The sequence below is a fragment of the Polyodon spathula genome, chromosome 4 (genome assembly GCF_017654505.1).
Source record: "Polyodon spathula isolate WHYD16114869_AA chromosome 4, ASM1765450v1, whole genome shotgun sequence".
Lineage (NCBI taxonomy): Eukaryota > Metazoa > Chordata > Actinopteri > Acipenseriformes > Polyodontidae > Polyodon > Polyodon spathula.
In genome coordinates this window covers 60,157,642-60,177,472 of record NC_054537.1, presented here as the reverse complement: position 1 = coordinate 60,177,472, position 19,831 = coordinate 60,157,642, and the positions used below count along the sequence as shown (strand labels likewise).

General features: G+C 40.1%; 1 protein-coding gene across 4 annotated transcripts in view; it reads left to right on the top strand.

Moving 5' to 3' along the window:
- LOC121314699 (tyrosine-protein phosphatase non-receptor type 3-like) overlaps window positions 1-14,610 on the top strand; it is a 154,571-nt gene extending 139,961 nt beyond the window's left edge. For 3 of the 4 annotated variants that reach the window (XM_041248224.1, XM_041248223.1, XM_041248226.1), the window contains 3 exons: window positions 5,748-5,893; window positions 9,218-9,353; window positions 13,363-14,610. In XM_041248224.1, coding sequence (XP_041104158.1) covers window positions 5,748-5,893; window positions 9,218-9,353; window positions 13,363-13,440 — 360 coding nt within the window. In that variant the 3' untranslated portion in view covers window positions 13,441-14,610. Of the gene's footprint in view, window positions 1-5,747; window positions 5,898-9,217; window positions 9,354-13,362 lie in introns of those variants that run through there. The other variant, XM_041248225.1, reaches the window with a different exon arrangement.
- The last annotated feature ends 5,221 nt before the right edge of the window (window positions 14,611-19,831 follow it).

Sequence of the window (19,831 nt, the reverse complement as noted above, 5' to 3'; positions counted from 1 at the left end):
GAGACGATGACCGGCCCTGATGAAGACTCTTCAGTGGCTGGAAACGGTACTACAATGGTGTATAGAAATGCAGATGTGGTTTTAAAGAGTGTCATCGTCCCTCAACATTACTACCCAGACATTGTCCACTCACAAACCCGTATCTTTCCAGCCCCTCATCTGCCAACAGGGGGAAGAGTGTCACATTTTCTAACAAATTGGCAGAAAATAACATCAAACACCTGGGTCCTGGGGATTGTACAACATGGATACAAAATATAATTCCAGCATCAACCACCATCAACAGGTACCATCCGTACACAGATGGAATGGCCACGCCCACAGGGTGTCTTTCTACAGGAAGATAAAATCCATGCACCTTTCCCTCGCCATAGAACGGGTCCCTTCATCTTCTCAGGGGCAGGGCCAGGTATTTCATAATTCACAAAAAGAATGGGAAGTTCAGACCAATTCTGGACCTCAGGTGTCTGAACAAATACATTCTGGCAGAAAAGTTCAAGGTGGTATCACTGGCCACCATCATCAAAGCAGTTTCTATAAACCTGAAGGATGCATACTTCCATATCTCCATACACAAGGATTTCAGGAAATACCTATGGTTTGCCATTAAAGACTTTTAGTACCAGTTCAAAGTACTTCCCTTTTGGTATCTCCACAGCACCCAGGGAATTCACCAAAGTAAAGGACAAAGTAGCAGCACATCTTCAGAGCACCAGTATCCACATTTACACGTACATAGACGACTGGTTAGTACGTGCTCCATCAAAGGAAATGGCTTTGAAACATAGAAACACGATTCTTCATCTTTTTCAGGACATGGGTCTGTTGGTAAACATGGACAAGTCATCGCTCTGCCTGACACAGTCATTAATCTTCCTGGGGGCATAATTCAGCACAATCTCAGGAAGAGTGTATCTCACGGATGAGAAAGTGAACACCATTCATCAAAAGGCAAGTTAATTCAGCATAGGAGCCAAGCCAAGACTAAAAGTTTTTTAACCATTTTTGGAGCACATACAATAGCAAGGATGCACATGAGACACACACAGAGGTGTCTCCTTTTGTCATGGAACCCAACCCTTCCAGACTCCCACCTCATCAAGATTTCACCAGGAGCTGCAACACAGGCAAGATGGTGGAGACTCTCACCTCGAGTGAAGATGGGACTGCAGCTGTCCCAACTACCTCTGATACCAAAGGGTGGTACTAGTTCTACCGACAACACCACAGCTGTAAAATACATAAACCACCAGGGGGGCACAAAATCATGGACTGTATGCCTTCTAGCCATAAGAATCTTGAACTGGTGCAGGACACAGGACATCTATCCATGCAACGTACATACCCGGACTTGACAACAGAATTGCAGACCTGTTCATCAGAGAAGCGGTGCCTCACGAGTGGCAAATTCAACCAGAAGTGTTACAAGAGGTATTCAGCAAAATAGACCTATTTACCACAACACAAAACACCCAGCTGCCACTGTTTCACTCCTACTTTCAGTCATTCAGGGACAGGGTTGTCTGTCGACCAAATCTCCAGTTCCTACCTGAGCTTCTTCCATCTCAAAAGTAACAGCATGTATTGACATTGATTTTTGATAGTCAGGCAGTAGCCCATAATGATTTGTCAAAACTCACACATCCACCTCCATTAACAGCTTCTGACAGCTAATGAAAGCAACCCACGGATCATATATGACCACTCTTTACTGTTGCAAGATGAGGTTTTTTGTTTTTGTAGTGTTTTTATTTTATTTTAGGCCTTTATGTTGTTATGCTTTGTGTATTTTCTTTAACTCCTTGTAAAGGCAAGCTTGTGGAAAGTTACTGATAAGGACACGTTGCTTATCTGGAAGGTTGGAGGTTGTCATGTCTTGTAATCTTGTGTCTGGGTCTAATCCCTTGTAGTAATATATCTTATTACCAAACTGTACTAGAGAACAGTTACAAAAAGAAAGATTTTTTTTTTAAGTTGATATGATATCGATATAGCAAAAATAATTTTTATATTGTGATATCATGGGATTTTAAAATGTTTGCTTCATCAATAACTTTTTTGATGCAACTTGAGAGCTTTTGGAGAAGTAAACATGGTATATCTAACTAGTTTTATATATAGTGTGGCCAATTATTATTTTTATCCCAATTTTGTCCCAGTTTGGAATGCGATATCGCTTTTCCCCTCGACACACAATTTCCCACATGGCACATGTCTGTCCTTGAGCTTGGCCAGCAGGGTTCAGTGTAGCGCGATGAGGAGAAACAGTCCCCGACAGTTTTGCCTCCCTAACGCATAGGACCACCAAAACTAATGCGACTCTCCCTTCGGAGTCCATAGCAAAGACCGGCCTACTTCACTCAGCAAGGACATGACTTATTTATATTAAAAAGAAGAACGCATCAATTTTTCAGCAGTTACATGCTTTTATTGCTAATACTGCTAAAATACTAATGCAGTATGTGACAGAGATGTTTCTTGGTGTTAGATCTCCCTCCTGACCTGCGATGGCGCTGTGTAAAGGAAACAGAGTACCCTGAACTAAATGGTACCACAGTTTATTCCCAGGATTAGGTGGAAGTCGGCCATCTAGAAAGGGGGCAAAGTTGCGGTATCCGAACTCAATGACTCGAACTGGAAATGGCGTGGCATCCGCGGATTGGAGGAGTGGATGCGCTCGTTGACCAAGGGGGCATTGGTGACGTTATAAAAAGGGGATGTAAGGATGTGATCTGTTCCTTTGTGAATGGTTAACTTAAATGACCAGAAAGAGAACCTGTGTTGCGAAACAATTTTTTTCTTTTTTTCGTTTGTCATTAATAATACGGTTTGTGATTATTTGGACGGTTAACACGATCTGGAGCTATCGCCAAAGGATCAACAACACTGCACTTTTGTTTGCACTAAAGAATTATATTCACCACGAGCACTAGAGCACGCACTGTGGACTGGTGGTTGTGTTTGTGTATGTGTCGTGTGGGTGAACTAAAAATGGGAATGTTATTATTTCGGAGCCAACCTGCGGATTACAAATAAGCAATGCACACTGCTGTATTGCTTCATTACCATTGTTATTATTTACTTTTGTTTTGCCATTAGGCCATTGGATTTAAAAACCATTAAACAACATTGCACCTGGATTACAATTGTCTGTCTGTTTATTAATCACTAGTGCATTACCTTCACCTTTACACAGTTAACCACTTTGCCACAAGTAGAATCAAGTTTATTTTATATTGAGTAACAATAAACCCTATACATACCAATCATTGTCAGCCTCGAAGGCAGGGAAACACCATTTAAACTATTTAAACATTGTATTTCACTGACTAGCATTTAGGTACCAAAGGCTGATGGTATTCTGCATTAAGTTTGGCACTATTGGCCACCCGTAGGGTGTTATTTCATGGATATTATGAAGCAAATGATGACTAAGAAAGTAATTTTATTGCTTTTCATCGGTTAATATCTGTTAGCACCTACACCCTCGCTATAACGCACGTCATTATAACAAACCTTCGGCTATAACAAACCAGGCCCCTGGACCCCAAATAAAAATAATAAAAAAGCTAATATATAAACATACACTGTCAACATTCCGGTCTTTACGCACAGGATGCCAGCTCTGCAGTGGAGTCAACACTTTTGTCTTAATAAAAAGCATGCGCTGTGTAACTATGCCTATGAAACAAAAATCATTTGATGTTGCAACAAAGTTGGAAACAGAGATCAAGAGTAACCTGTTTTGTTAATGTATTTTATACATATTATTTTGTTTTAAATCAGTCCCAACTGTAGCCGTCTGTCTTGAGCGAAACAAATAATATTTACTGTCACGTGCTGCTGTTTCAGCAAAAGAAAAATTTTGTTTTGAAGCAATGCACAATCCGCAACCGTTTTTGATTGCTGTCTCAGTCTAAATGCCCCCGGATCGTAGCTCGACGTGTGTGATCCAGTGAAACATTGCAGGTTGTACAAAATAGTTTGCCACCAGTAGAATGCAAAATTATTGTACTGGGAAGTTTCTGTTGACTGCAATCAGGTAACTAGCCCTGACCTGCTTTCCACTGTAACCCAAAATAAGTCAAATTGGCTAAAAGGTCAAATCAGCGCTCCCTGTGGGAGTCTGGTCTGTCTCAGGCTACCAAGGCCTTGATTGGCCTCAATTAACTACCAAGTATGAGTAACAAGTTCAGATGTAGCTGATTAGACTGACAGTAAAACCTGGAATGGCTTCAGACGGCTATGCATTGGGGGCTTATTTCCATCTCCTGTATCTGTTTCCAGACTTTGGTCATCAAGAAATCCTTAATGGCATCCGCAACTTATCAGTGGGTGTGGTAATGGTGTCCTCTCCCAAATGGTTGATGTCCAGGGCTTGTAACCAGAAGTTCAAATCCCACCTCTGCCAGTGACTGACTCACTGCATGACCTTGAGCAAGTCACTTACCCTCCTTGTGCTCCATCCTGTGGATGATATATTAAATGTCCTATTGTAAGTGACTCTGCATATAATGCACAGTTCACCGCCTACCTCTGTAAAGTGCTTTGTGTTGGTGGTCCACAGTGAAAGGCACTATATAAAAATAAAGTTAGTAGTAGAGTAGTCGTAGTACAAATACCAATACTGTGTTTGCAGTTCCTGAAAAAGACCCTAATGCCAGTACTTCTGCTATCCTTGCGTCTCAGCAAGCCTGGTTGTTCCCCATTTACTTCACGTGTATAACCTGGCAAACACAAAGTCAAGTGTCTCCTCCCACATAAAAATATCAGGAACACACTGATTTTTGTCTTTTTATAGAATTTCAAGGTCGCTTTTTTCAGATCTGTCCCAACTGGCAGAGCATGCTGTGCACCAATGGGACTGCATCCCAGAGACTGCCCTTCACTTTCAATTCTGCCTGTTATATTTACATATATTTACACTATACTGTTTATAGTTACATATTCTGCAAGTAGAAAAGAAAAATGTGACTTATGGATGTACTGAACTAAGCTAATTCTCCCACTGTCTGTTAGCCAGATTAAAGCTGGAACACTCTTGGGTAAAATCAGAACAAAATTGTATCTCCTCTTTTTTTTTTTTTTTTTTTTTTTTTTTTTTAAACGTCTGTGGCAGATGTCGTTTAATAACCTAAAAGAACATCCCACACGCTGTTTCTTTCTCTGACACACACACACACACACACACACACACACAATGATTTTGTAGGCAGGATTACTGTAACCATCCATCTGTTGCATTGGCCTGACCTTTCCTTGGCAGAAACAATCGGTATTAATTAAATTGGGGACTGCCATGATGAAAAATTAGGAAGAGCAGGCATCAAGTTAATTAATTATGTTTTGATTAAGATCTCCAAATGGGTTTATAGGCTCAACAATACACATGTAATAAGATACCTTTTTGGAGAGGGGAATTTGTGATCTTCCAATTGCAGAGTGTTGGATACAATAAAGAGTAATAGAATTTGAAATACCATTCTCACATTGACGTCCAAAAAGAGTTTGAAACTTGCACTAGCTGTGCACCAATCTTACAGCAGGTTTCAGGCTACAATGTGTTGTATAAGAATTGTTGAGTCTTTCCTGCATCCTTAATTTTGAATGTTTTCATGAATTTCATTGTTCAGCCTTGTGGGGTCAACACCAATCTCTGCATCTAATGTTTCAGTGTGTGTCTAGCTGACCGGTTTCCCAGCTTGATCTGGTCAGGCTGCGTCAGTAACGTGCGTTTCCCTCTCCAGACAGGGGAGGAGCGCAGTGTCACTCACCTGCAGTACGTGGCCTGGCCTGACCATGGGGTTCCAGATGACCCCACTGATTTCCTGGACTTTGTGAACTCTGTGAGACAGAAGAGAGTCGAGAACGAGCCCCTCTTTGTCCACTGCAGGTAAGCGCTTCATTGCAGAGCTTTGTGCACAGTGGGATTCCCTTTCAAGTACGAAATGTAACTATTACATAATGGGTGATCATCTCCTAACCTGAATATTCTATACCAAAGCTGGTCAGCCAAGTCTGTGACACAGTCATGGCCCTCCCCGAGGGCAGAAAACAGCACTTGCAGATCATTTTTCCTTTCAAGAACTAACCTGACAGGAGGAGCATATCAGATAAGTACTTGTTGCTTATGACCTGTATAATTTTCGCTAATTATTGTATTTACATAATTTATTTCCGCTGTAATAGTTGTTTGTTGTTTGTTACGTCTCACTGTGGCCTTGTGTCCAGCGTGAAGCCGGCTGCTTGAGTTGCCCCTTCCCAGGGATCAAACAACGTAAGTTGGCTGACCTTGTGCTCTCTCCCCAGGCTGAGTCTGAATGCATGCTTGTCTGCAGTGTGTCCTGCAGTACACATGTAGTGAGAGCAGCTGCTGGGTTCGGCAGCGCTGCACTGGACCAAGAGGCTACTTTGGTTGTGGTTGCTTGCAATCCCTTCCACAGCATCTTGATGCTGTTTTGGTGACAGCTCTACATCACCATTACAAGGGCTGTTAGCTCATTCTAACAAGCAGGCTTCCCTCAGTCTCGTGTGAGTACTGACCGAGTGGCTTTGCCAGTAGCTTGCACAGATGGGCATCCCTGTACAGTGCTGCCCGCTGTAACTGCGAACTAGTGAACCTGTATCGTACCTGTACCGAGGTCACCGATCCGCTTTGGTACCGTACCAAACCGGGACTGAGGTTACCGCACCGGTACCATACTGTACCAACACGGTGCTACAGTCACCAAACCAACCCAGTACCGTTCTGGTTCCGACCCTCTACCAACCAGGGCTTACATCCCCAGTCCAGTACTTGCATAATGCCTGAGTTTTGTCCCTGCGAGCCATCAAGGCCAGTCTGCTTACTGAGGACAAGTACAACAGATGCTCTTCCTGCCTGGGGCCACAGCATACAAAAGAAGCGCTGGTGAACCGCAGCTGCAAGGTTTGTGCAAGTTTCTCCAAGTGCACGCTGCAGAAAGGTCTCTCCCGCTTTGATTTGATTTGTCTCTGGTGGCTTTGATTTGAATATTGAATAGGTCCCAAATTAGCCCTGTGGAAACATTTATGGTGGTTGACATCAATAAACCACCATGTTAAAGGAACACTTGTGTATTGACTTAGTACCTTATAGGATCTAAGTTAAGGCAAAAAAAAAACTAATTGAACCTATTTTTACTACAGAAGAAGAGACTTTGTGGTGACTTATGTAAAAAAAAAAAAAGTGTAATTGCAAAAAAAAAAATAATAATAATAATTGAAGATCCAGGCAGATGCTGTTGAAGATTTCATGAACAGAGAATGTAATCTAAGATATGTTCAAAAACAGAAGAGGAGTGACTTGGCAGGATTTGATGTGATTTGTGGCACCCTTGCAAAGCAGTCTGATGCAAAGTTTCAAGCAGTTCTTAAATTAATGACCATCAAAAACGTAGAGAAAAAAAATTCAATCAGTTACTGGTGATACATTTTTAATTTTGTTTTTGATAAGCAGAGTTTTTTTTTTTTTTTTTTTTTTTTTTTTTTTTTTTTCAACCAGCTTGACAGCTTGTCAGATTAAATTCCATTGTAAGAAAATGACTGTGACAGGATGGCTGAGGGTTTTTGAAACTCTGAGACAGTAGCTGTGATTTTATGCTTTGGGGAGCACATTTATTAAATAAAATAAAATAAAAACTTTGCTCACATAGCAAAATGAAAAGGTTAAACAACAAAAAGAAGTCTCAAACACAAAACAAAAACGGCCCAGTGGCCAAAATAAACAGATACAATAAGGTAAAGAAGTATCGTGCTGGTCATAACCCAGCACATGTAGCAATTGTTTAAAGTTGGTTTCCTTCTTACTTTCTCTCTCTATATGGATCCAAAAACCTCTTCATTTTCCAAACACTCCACATTAATGGAGCTTCCAGCTATCTTTTTATATCACATGGCTGTTCCCAATTAGCAATAATTATCTAATTTGAGAACAGCCACATTCTCACATGTATTTGGCAGGGATAGGAATTAACCCTGTCCCTGCCAGCCACCACCACCAATACACAAACCGCACTGTCTACATGCAGAGCGCTGCCCTGCTACAATGACACATAACCTTTACGCGAGTTATGCTTTTGTAAGGCACTGTTCCCTCTAAGCTTTTTAGATACTGAGAAACTTATTTTGAGTGAGAAAGTATAAATTATCAGTGAGAAACCTTCAGCCACACATTAACTCTTTTCAATATATTGTTTTTGTTGCATTATGCAATTTTGAAACAATCTTCCAACACAATTATATCAGCAATTTTACAATTTGCCTTACATTTAAACTAGTCATTTATTGTGGCTCTGCCTCTGATTCTGAATCCTCCTCTGATTATAGATAGATAGATATAATAATTTTTATGAAGCTTATATCTACCTTTTATGAAGCCTGTCTGAGCTCTTATCATAAGTACAGCCCTGTCAGTAGACTGCATGCTTAACTGGTGGCCTGCATATAATTGCTTTACACTACTGTATAAAACACTGGCGTCTGCACTGCCTTCAATTGTAACCATCTTTATGGCTACTGATTTTCCATTTTTATTAAAGACTTTTTTAATAAAACTGATCAAGATTAATAAGTTTCTGGAATACAAGTAAATCACCTGAAGACAATTCATACCTGTCATAATGTTTATAGACATCACTTGGCTCGTTGCCGGCCTTAAAATAAGGAAAACCTGAGAATTGTATTACAACAGTTCAGAAAACCAATGTCCAGCACTGTGAGACTCATATTTACAGTCTTCCACTGACAATGTAGTTCAGTCTACAAATGAAGGGGTTTTGAAAAGACCTGCTTACCTTATTGCTGGCATTATAATAACTAGGTTTACCTCGAGATGTTGGAGTCTCGATTGAGGTTGATATTTATGATTATTTGCGAAAGTTAGTACTGAGTGCGAAGGTTGTTGCCAGTTATTGCGAAAAATGTGCGCATTTTAACCTTAGAGGGACTGTTAGTAAAACAATAATATAACACATTGTTTAGGTGCCAAAGGTCAAAGGTAGTGCATTGTTCTATGGCTAATCTTTGGAAATTAGTTCTCTCAAAAGGGTTTGTCATTCACTGAATTTTTTTTTTTTTTCCTATCATTCCCACATTTCTATGAGCATTTATGTATAGTTGCTGCCATTCAATAACTCTATTCCCACTTTACTATGGTGTAAATTTAATGTTACTTGTGATGCTGCTTGTTTCTATGCAGCGCAGGAATTGGTCGAACTGGTGTCCTGGTTACCATGGAGACGTCATTGGAATTAATTGAAAAGAACCAACCGGTTTACCCGCTAGATATCGTTCGAACAATGAGGGACCAGAGAGCAATGATGGTGCAAACTGTGGTGAGTACCAAGGATCCTGTCTGAACAGGCTTTAGAGGTTCCCTTTCAAGTATGAAATGTAACCATTACCGAATGGGTATTTACCTCCTAAAGACCCAAAAAATGAATTATGCATATATTGTGCACTACAGGCTGTTTGTTACATCCCACTGTGGCCTTGTGCCCCACGTGAAGCTGGCAGCTTGAGACACCCCTTCCAAGTTGACTTTGTGCTCTCTCCCCAGGCTGCAATAGCTCCAGCTGGAGTTATTTTATTCTCATTTTGGCTTCGGCCAGATGGTTTGTATAATTAAAGTAATTGTTGTTCTTGTATTTTGTATGAGAGAAATATTTTCTTTTCTCATTGTGTTTTTAGAATAAGTGCAGACTTGTCTGCAATGCATGCTGCAGCACACCTGTAGTGAGAGCAGCTGCTGGGTTCAGCAGCGCTGCGCAGGACCAAGAGGCTGCTTTGGGGATCCTTCCCACAGCATCTTGATGTCATTTTGGTGACAGCTCTGCATCACCATTACGAGGGCTGTTAGTTCATTCTAACAAGCAGGCTTCCCTCAGTCTCATATGAGTACTGACTGAGTGGTTTTGCCAGTAACTTGCACAGGTGGGCATCCCTGCATAGTGCTACCCGCAGTAACTGAACTGGTGGACCAGTACCGAGGTCACCTACCCACTCCATTCCCAGTACTGTACTGTACCGTACTGAACCAGGACCAGATTACAGCACGGGTACCGCAATTACCTGGTCCAGTACCAAGCTGGTCTTGAACAGCCGGGTTGCTGACTTTTAAGCAGACTGAGGCAGCACTTAGATGGTGTTACTGTACACTGCATTGCTACTTGCATCATGCCTGGGTTTTATCCCTGCGAGACATGCAGGGCTAGTCTGCCTGTTGAGAACAAGCACGGCAAATGCTCTTCTTGCCTGATGCCATAGCACACTAAGGAGGCACTAGTGAACCGCAGTTTCTGTGCGTTTTGTGCAAGTTTCTTCAAGCGCACTCTGGAAAAGTGCCTCTCCCGCAGCAATACAGAGCACTCTGCAGTTAGTTCTTCAGTTTGCCGCCCACATTTTTAACAAAGTTAGGTGCCTATGATTGAGACGCAGAATTCTTGGACTGTTGCTTCTGGCATTGGTAAAACACTGAATTGTTGTACTGCTTTTAGAATGAAACAGGTATAGGTACTAAAACAGACACAGTGTTATTGAATAAGAAAGTTGGTCCAGAGCTTATCTACACTCAAAGTGAGTATAATTTAGATTTTTATTATACAGTTAAAAAAAAAAAAAAAAAAAAAATGCAGGGCCGACATTACAATTTTCCCTTTCCAGTCAGATGTCGGACATCATCAAAAAGACATCAAGCACAGAGAAAACCTTTCAATGGCCGAGTGAGACCGATTAGGAGCGAGAGAAGCCAAAAAAAACAAGGGGGGGTGGGCATATTTGAGCAATACACATAGCCCTGCACCAGAGAGATAACACGGACACAAACAAAGGAGATAGCTGCTTCCGCATCCAGTGCTGAAAGAATATCACGGACATTTGCAGAACTTTTTGAGATGTTATAGTAATACAATAATGACTTGGATCAGGAGAGGACTTAGCATTATGCACAACTATGAAGAGGTATGTGAAAAATACAGCGAACAAGGGGTGGGGCTTGGCTGGAGATGTAGTACTGAGTGTCCTTTGCTGTGCCTTTTAAACCTGTTTTACTCTGAAAAAAAATTATATTAAACAGTGTGTGTAAAATAAACAGTGTGTGTGAAAATAAATTGGACCTGACAAGCGCTGAATAAATGGACACTGGAAAATGAACAAACAGAAGTACGAATTTGTATTTAAAAACGGAATTAGATTTATTATTATTATTATTATTATTATTATTATTGTTGTTATTGTTCAACTTACTCACCCTGTCTTTTATTGATGGGAATTATTGAGTGTGCGTATCCAGCTGAAATTTCACTGTGGTTATATTAATTTCAAGCCTGTTTATTTTTTCTAACCAGCTGGATGGTTAACCTGGAAGAAACCTGTAAAGGTGTGTGTGTGTTCCATTTCACAAATACTGCAGGAAACCCACAAACCAATCATTGCTGGAATATTCCTTCTGTATTACTTCTGTAATTTCTCCATTAAACTTTCAGTGACTATAGCAACGTGAAAGGTAAACGTAGCAGCAGCACCTGTTGCCATGGGTTGACACAGCAGACACATTTTGTCTAATGGATATTGACACATTTTTAATCATCTGCGTAGACTTATAAAGCCAGCAATTTTCTGTTATACTCTGGAAACTTTTGGTGGGGTTTGCCACAGTCCTAGTTCAGGGGCCTGAATCTTATACAATTATACCTGCTTGCTTTCCAGTTAGCACTTTGCCCATGTTAGTCTATACTAGTAGGACTTAACAATCATTAAGTGAGGGGTGGGTATTGAAAATTAACCACAAACAATGCCATTTTTGTGGGACCATGTCATAACTCACTTTTGTTGTGCAACACTGTTCCAGTGTGCACTGCTATTTATGACACTCCAGGTATTACTGTGAGCTGGGAATCACTGGCTCTCTCACACCACCTGAGGGCAATGGTTCCTCAAGGGCAGGCTTAAAGCCAAGCAGCAGCAGCAGTAGAGAATAAGATCAATGGCCCTGCTGTCTGCATTAAGACCTTTATTTTCAACACTTCTTTAGTCCAATGTTGTTTAAAGCTATGACACTTTCTCAGTAAATGCAACCGAGACTGATGCTGTCAATAGAGTTTCCATTACTTTTACTTTATGTATTTACTTTTCTTCATTTTTGACATTATTATATATTTCAGCAGCACTTATAACTGTGGAAAATAGAGGATAGTCTTTGTAAGGATGACCTGTAATGAGTTGTGGAAGGGTGGTGGGTAATTCACTGACACAGGAGACAGACAGGTGAATTTGGCAACACTGCACAGGTGCCCAGTTTTATTTCGGGTTGCTATTTTTTCTTTTCTCCCACAGATGGCGCTGTGGGTCTGTGGTCTGATTTACCAACGATGGTAAACAGAACCACGGGCATACCAAGCGATGGTACACAATACCAGCACCCTTGCAGGTGCTTCGAAACAATAATTCAAAACAGAAGGCACAAAGAAACAGGGAAAATAAAACAGTAACAAAACTACAAAGAAAAGGTGCTGCATGTGACAGCTATATCCCAGTCGCCGCTACCCGTGCGACCCAGCTCACCGTCCTACACTGCTGGCTAACTAGCCTGCTCTTTTACAATGCTTCGGGGTCTGCCCAAGGGCTCCCCGCTCTCACTGTGAGACTCTTTTTTTTCTCCCGGCTGATTCCCACTCCTGGACCTGCTCTTCTGCACTCTCAGCGTGTTTTAACAGGACAGACCTGAGGAAACAGCAGAGCATTTTTTTATAGGGCTAGCAATCTCCCAAGACTTGCCTCTCAGCCATTCAGAGAGGGGGAAAGTCCACACACCCACTTTCCCACCTCCCCGTGTCACTGCCATGACTCACAGGCGGTTGTTGGACGACTGCCACCCTCTTCCTGCAGTACTGTGAACACGCCAGCAGAGTCAGCACAGATCTCTCCTGCTACATGAGTATAAACAACCCATGGAAAAAGAGTGTGTATTATGTGTGGGCCACATCTTGTACACAGGAAAGTACATTTTTAGTGTTAAATTCATTTCACAGTGAAGGATAGTATGTTTTAAATAACCCTAATTCCAGCAATGAAATTAGACTGATTTCACAACACCCTGAATGTGCTCTCTTTAGAACCAAATTTCATAAGGTTCTAAATTCTGGTTTTTTTTTCACAGCAACATATCTTGTGAGTCCGTGTCCATGGAGTTGCAGGAAACATTTTATTGCCATAAATCATTCCTCCACATTTTAAAATAAAGTAGTTCCTTGTTTACTATACTTCACCAGGCATCATAAACAGTGATGTGTGTTAGTGTAACAACTGTGTAGTAATCTTGCTTCTGTGTTGTTGTGTTTATCACAGGGTCAGTACCGGTTTGTGTGTGAAGCTATCCTGCGCGTCTATGAGGAAGGGTTGACGAAGCTTCAAAATTCCAGTTAGTACTTATACTGATGAAGAAGCAGCAGCAGACGAGGGGATTAATCGCTCCTCCTGTGAATTTCAATCAGAGCAGGATCCTCAGTGATTCCAATTACCATCGGGGATCAGCAACAGAAAGAGAGAGACGGTGATGACGTCTGAGACATTTGAACTGTGGCACTTTAAACACATTGGGAGGATCACTACTAAAGTGTGTGTGTGTGTGTGTGTGTGTGTGTGTGTGTGTGTGTGTGTGTGTATAAGTGTCTTGTAAGTTTCTTGTATTTTTGTACTACCGTAAAAAAAAACAAGCACCCAACTGCTGTTGTCACAGTCTTTACTGTTGATAAGTCCCTTCGGACTTAATAGGCAGTATTGTTTATGGGTGAGAAAAGAAAATAACTGGCTAAAGTGATTGGGAGGGGGGGTTATGTAGTCACAGAACCTATAACAAACCATCACTGCTGTACTTATTTTATTTTATATTTTTTTAGACCAACACCAAGTAATGCTGGAGTCAAGTATTATATAAGGTCCTGTTATAGCCTATGTTTGTGAATCAGCATATATGGTATTATAATATATAATTTCTTCTGTATCATTTCATGTGTATCATTTCTTCACTTATATATGTATCTTTACTTCCTTATCCTGCTGAAGACATAATGCTGCTACACAGAATTTGAATTCCCTACAGTATATTGCCTAGATGGTAACATACAAGACTCATTTTTCTTGCTGCTTCTGCTGCTGAAATAGAAGCTTATGTTTTATCCTGATTGTTGTTAATTTGTTTTTTTTATTATTTTTATTTACTGGCAAAGGGTAGTGTTTTATACCAAACGGTGAAAAGGTTACAATGCTCTTGTCTATCCAGTCCTTCTCCCCTCTGCTGACACCTGACCTCTGTACATAGTGACCAAATCTAAATGGTCCTGTCTAGAGCTGGACCCGTATGTGGAAAGCCTGATATTGAAATGCTAAAATGCAGCCACTTCTGAGAAAAACCTTTAACCAAAGCCATTTGTAGTAGTGCTGTGCATTCAGTGTGTAATAAAAGGAATTGTTTGACAATATGATCTGGGGCTAAAAGCTTTTTACTCCAAATTGTCATTAGTGTATTGTTTTTCTGTGAGATTATTTTTTTTTTTTTTAATGGCTTAAGACTTAATTAAATGCCTGCATTGTTAATTTTATTGTGTGCATGTTTCATTTCTGAAAAGAAATTGTGTTAATGACACTTTGTAGTAAATAGCTTTGAGAATGTGGCCCTATCTTCATTCCTGATGGTGAAGGATAAATATTTCAATGTACTTAAATACCCTGTCTTTTTAGATACACTTTATTTTATAAATATATACAAAAAGCTTGTGCTGTATTTATTGCCAAAAAAACTACATCTAAATATACAGCTCTGGAAAAAATTAAGAGACCACTACAAAATGATCAGTTTCTCTGGTTTTACTATTTATAGGTATGTGTTTGGGTAAAATGAACATTTTTGTTTTATTCTATAAACTACTGACAACATCTCTCCCAAATTCCAAATAAAAATACTGTCATTTAGAGCATTTATTTGCAGAAAATGACAACTGGTCAAAATAACAAAAAAGATGCAGTGTTGTCAGACCTCGACAAATCTGCCCGATTCCAGCCTTGCTGAAGCACCCCCAGATGAGTCCAATTTTCAGCTTTGCCCAACACCTGGTAGTCTAATGGTTAGACAGAGAAGTGGAGAGGCCTACAAGCCACAGTGTCTCGCACCCACTGTGAAATGTGGTGGAGGATCGGTGATGATCTAGGGGTGCTTCAGCAAGGCTGGAATCGGGCAGATTTGGCATGAATCAAGCCAAGTACAAGGTTGTCCTGGAAGAAAACTTGCTTCCTTCTGCTCTGACAATGTTCCCCAACTCTGAGGATTGGTTTTTTCCAGCAGGACAATGCTCCATGCCACACAGCCAGGTCAATCAAGGTGTGGATGGAGCACCACCAGATCAAGACCCTGTCATGGCCAGCCCAATTTCCAGACCTGAACCCCATTGAAAACCTCTGGAATGTGATCAGGAGGAAGATGGATGGTCACAAGCCATCAAACAAAGCCGAGCTGCTTGAATTTTTGCGCCAGGAGTGGCATAAAGTCACCCAACATCAATGTGAAAGACTGGTGGAGAGCATGCCAAGACGCATGAAAGCTGTGATTGAAAATCAGGGTTATTCCACCAAATATTGATTTCTGAACTCTTCCTAAGTTAAAACATTAGTATTGTGTTGTTTAAAAATTAATCTGAACTTATTTTCTTTGCATTATTCGAGGTCTGACAACACTGCATCTTTTTTGTTATTTTGACCAGTTGTCATTTTCTGCAAATAAATGCTCTAAATGACAGTATTTTTATTTGGAATTTGGGAGAGATGTTGTCAGTAGTTTATAGAATAAAACAAAAATGTTCATTTTACCCAAACACATACCTATAAATAGTAAAACCAGAGAAACTGATATATATATACAGAGCTGTTTATATATATATATATATATATATATATAATATATATATATATATATATATATATATATATATATATATATATATATAGAGAGAGAGTAATTATTGAATTTAACAAATATAAGTATTAATGAAATGACCAAAAAAAGTTTATATTTAGGTTCTTTTAGCGCGACTGCCTCAGATCTAATATTTGCTTTAGAATATAAGCCTGTGCGTGTGTGTTTCCTATGTATCCCTATCTGCCTTCACTTCCCTTTCCTAATACTGAGCTCATGGTGGTTGTGTGAGTGGTTTTGGGACATGGTTAGGCAAGGTATACTGTTGGCTTGTGGAGATGGAAACTTTTGACTGATAATCAAACAGGTGTGTGTTCCCAGTGGACATTGCAGAAGGTATTCTCGGTATGAAACTATCGGGCATGCTTACTATACTTTTGCTCCAGTGCAAAATGTTTTAATAGGAATAAAAGCTGTTACTGGATCCATATTCGTAGATCTCTAACTCTTACCTCATTGAAAGATTTGTGATTTTTAAACCAAGAATAAACTTCAAACTCAAACGGGCAGAAAAAGATCGGTGAATGAATGTCAAACTACTGTATTGTTAAATTCAGTTAAAGTTGAATGGAAAACTGAAGGGCTCTTGTTTGCACCTATATTGTTTATTTTATTTATTTATTTTGCACTGGAGCAAAAACTTTTTTTTTTTTTTTTTACAAGCAATTCTGTTGGTCCTGCTTTTCTCTTGTACACAGTCACAGTCCAGATGCACAATGAGACTAAAAGCAGACTGCATCAAAAGGCTTTTTGCTTCTTGGTATTTATGGTAGTACAATGCAGACAATACATATGGGATTTGTATTGTATTAAGCAAGTAACTACATTAAATGTAACAAATACGAATTGTGTTTCCTAGCTCTCTTTCTCGATTTGTATTGATTCATACTGAATAAATCTATCATTGCAATCTATGTGGTGGACTCCGTGAATTTTAAGCTTCAGTAAAGGCTTGAAGAGAGGGGGTGGTGATCAAGGGGGAAAGTATTGTATTGTAAATAAAATGGCTAGTTGTGAATACTGTATGGAAGAAGAGTATATCTCTGGTTTATCAATTAAAGTACAATTTATTGTAAGTGGTGTATTTTGTATATGGAAAAATACTTGCTAACCTGTCCCAAATAATTATTAATGTTAATATTATGAAAAGTTAAATTATTGTTTGATAATGTTATCACACTCCCCCACCCCCCCCCCCCCCCCCGTGAATACTAACAAAATTTTTATAAATATCTAAAATATTACCATGGTTATTCTTATTATTAATATTATTCTTAATAATACAACTATTTAACTGAAAATATAATCGTGTAAATAGAATTTCTTGGGTTATGGAATTGATCTGTACATTCTTCAGGCAAAGCCTGCTTAGGCAAGTGCATTTCTTGACATAAATGAGTTCTTAATATCCTGATTTAGTTAATAAGTGGTCAAAATAAAGTATTGTTTTGTTTTCATCTAATTGGAAATGATTTGGCTTAATGTGGTGATAATTACCTTTTTACCAGTGTACCATAGCGGGCCGACAGCGGGACCTTGTTCCAGTCTTGGTTTGTTTGACTGAACATTCCTAGCATCAATTAAATATTGAAGAAACGGGTTGGAACAAGGTCCTAGTCTGGTCTGCACCAGAGGAGCCACAGGTAGGATACTAATGTCATGGGAATAGTTGATTGGGGCTTTAACTCTGTGTGTTCATATGGAGCCCTCTGTGTGTAGCCTGTTCATCCATCACACTTCCCATCCAGTAAACATAAACTGCAGCAGTCCTGGTCAGTGCATCTTAGCACAGATTACATTAAAGACCAAAGACATTATTTTGAGTAATTGTATAAAATTGCATTAAGAACAGCTCAGGTTTAAACAACTTCAATGTTCCCTGTGTTTAGCATTATGACATTTGATCAAATATTACAAGATTGCATTGATTAAAGATGGAGCTCCTAAATGAGCAAGGTTGCTTGTGGGCCTGCATATGATTTGATACAGATGGGTAAAAAATAAGAATGTGGCAAAAAAAAGAGATTAACACATGGAGTGTGGTAACCAGTGGTGTACCACAGGGATCAGTATTAGGTCCTCTGCTATTCCTAATCTACATTAATGATTTAGATTCTGGTATAGTAAGCAAACTTATTAAATTTGCAGACGACACAAAAGTAGGAGGAGTGGCAAACACTGTTGTAGCAGCAAAGGTCATTCAAAATGATCTAGACAAGATTCACAACTGGGCAGACACATGGCAAATGACATTTAATAGAGAAAAGTGTAAGGTACTGCACGCAGGAAATAAAAATGTACATTATAAATATCATATGGGAGATACTGAAATTGGAGAAGGAATCTATGAAAAAGACCTAGGAGTTTTTGTTGACTCAGAAATGTCTTCATCTAGACAATGTGGGGAAGCTATAAAAAAGGCTAACAAGATGCTCAGATACATTGTGAAAAGTGTCGAATTTAAATCAAGGGAAGTAACGTTAAAACTGTACAATGCACTAGTAAGACCTCATCTTGAATATTGTGTGCAGTTCTGGTCACCTCGCTATAAAAAAGATATTGCTGCTCTAGAAAGAGTGCAAAGAAGAGCGAGCAGAATTATTCCGGGCTTAAAAGGCATGTCATATGCAGACAGGCTAAAAGAACTGAATCTGTTCAGTCTTGAACAAAGAAGACTACATGGCGACCTAATTCAAGCATTCAAAATTCTAAAAGGTATTGACAGGGTCGACCCAAGAGACTTTTTCAGCCTGAAAAAAGAAACAAGGACCAGGGGTCACAAATGGAGATTAGACAAAGGGGCGTTCAGAGCAGAAAATAGGAGGCACTTTTTTACACAGAGAATTGTGAGGGTCTGGAAGCAATTCCCCAGTAATGTTGTTGAAGCTGACACCCTGGGATCCTTCAAGAAGCTGCTTGATGAGATTCTGGGATCCATAAGCTACTAACAACCAAATGAGCAAGATGGGCCGAATGGCCTCCTCTCGTTTGTAAACTTTCTTATGTTCTTATGCTCTTAAATGACATTTATTTTATTTTTATCACCTGTAGGCAAAATTACCATTTTTATAGAACCTTTATATGTGAAGGATGTTAGCAGTTTTACTTTTTGTTTATGAAGTCCTTAACAGCTTTAGTCCTGCATCAATATTTCCAATTATCCATGTGTTCCAGTTTCCTATGATTCAGGCCTGTGACGGAAAGATGAGTTCTGGTGATGAATCTTCCTCCCAACCTGTGAGGGTGCTAAAGAACGGGAGGAGAAGTATCTGGAAGGGCTGGCCTGACAGTTCGTTTCCGGGTCAGGGAAGTGGGTCAGCCTGGAGGGAAGCGCGACTCTGTTGTAAGACCGTATTGATTTGAAAGGTAAACGAGAGGCAGCTGCAAGTAATAAGGCAGCTGCAACCGTTTATCTCGATATCATGCGGGATTACATATAGGGGCCAGGGTAACGCTAGTCTTCTCCTTCGTTTGGGTTAAACGAGTGGAGAGAGAGAAGGACTGAGAGAGGAGCTCTCAGAGTGGATTGTGTTAGTGTTTGGTATTGTTGTGTCTGTCCGTGTAACTGTCTGTTTTTGTATTCAGCACTAGACAGTTAACGCACGTCTCCGGAGCTGTCGAAAGGAGAGCACTATCCGGAGCACCACTGCACTGAGCACCTGCACGTTTTCGATCACCCAGGACTGGTGACCGTACCGCTGTTTTTGTTCAGGACTGTGCCCTTGGTTTCATTATCCCCGTGCTTTACACATTGTTGTGTATTGCCGGGGATTTATTATTTTTGACGGTCGCCAGACCTGGAAAGGAGAGACGGAGGGAGGAGCGCTATACGGTGCTCATTGAATGGGT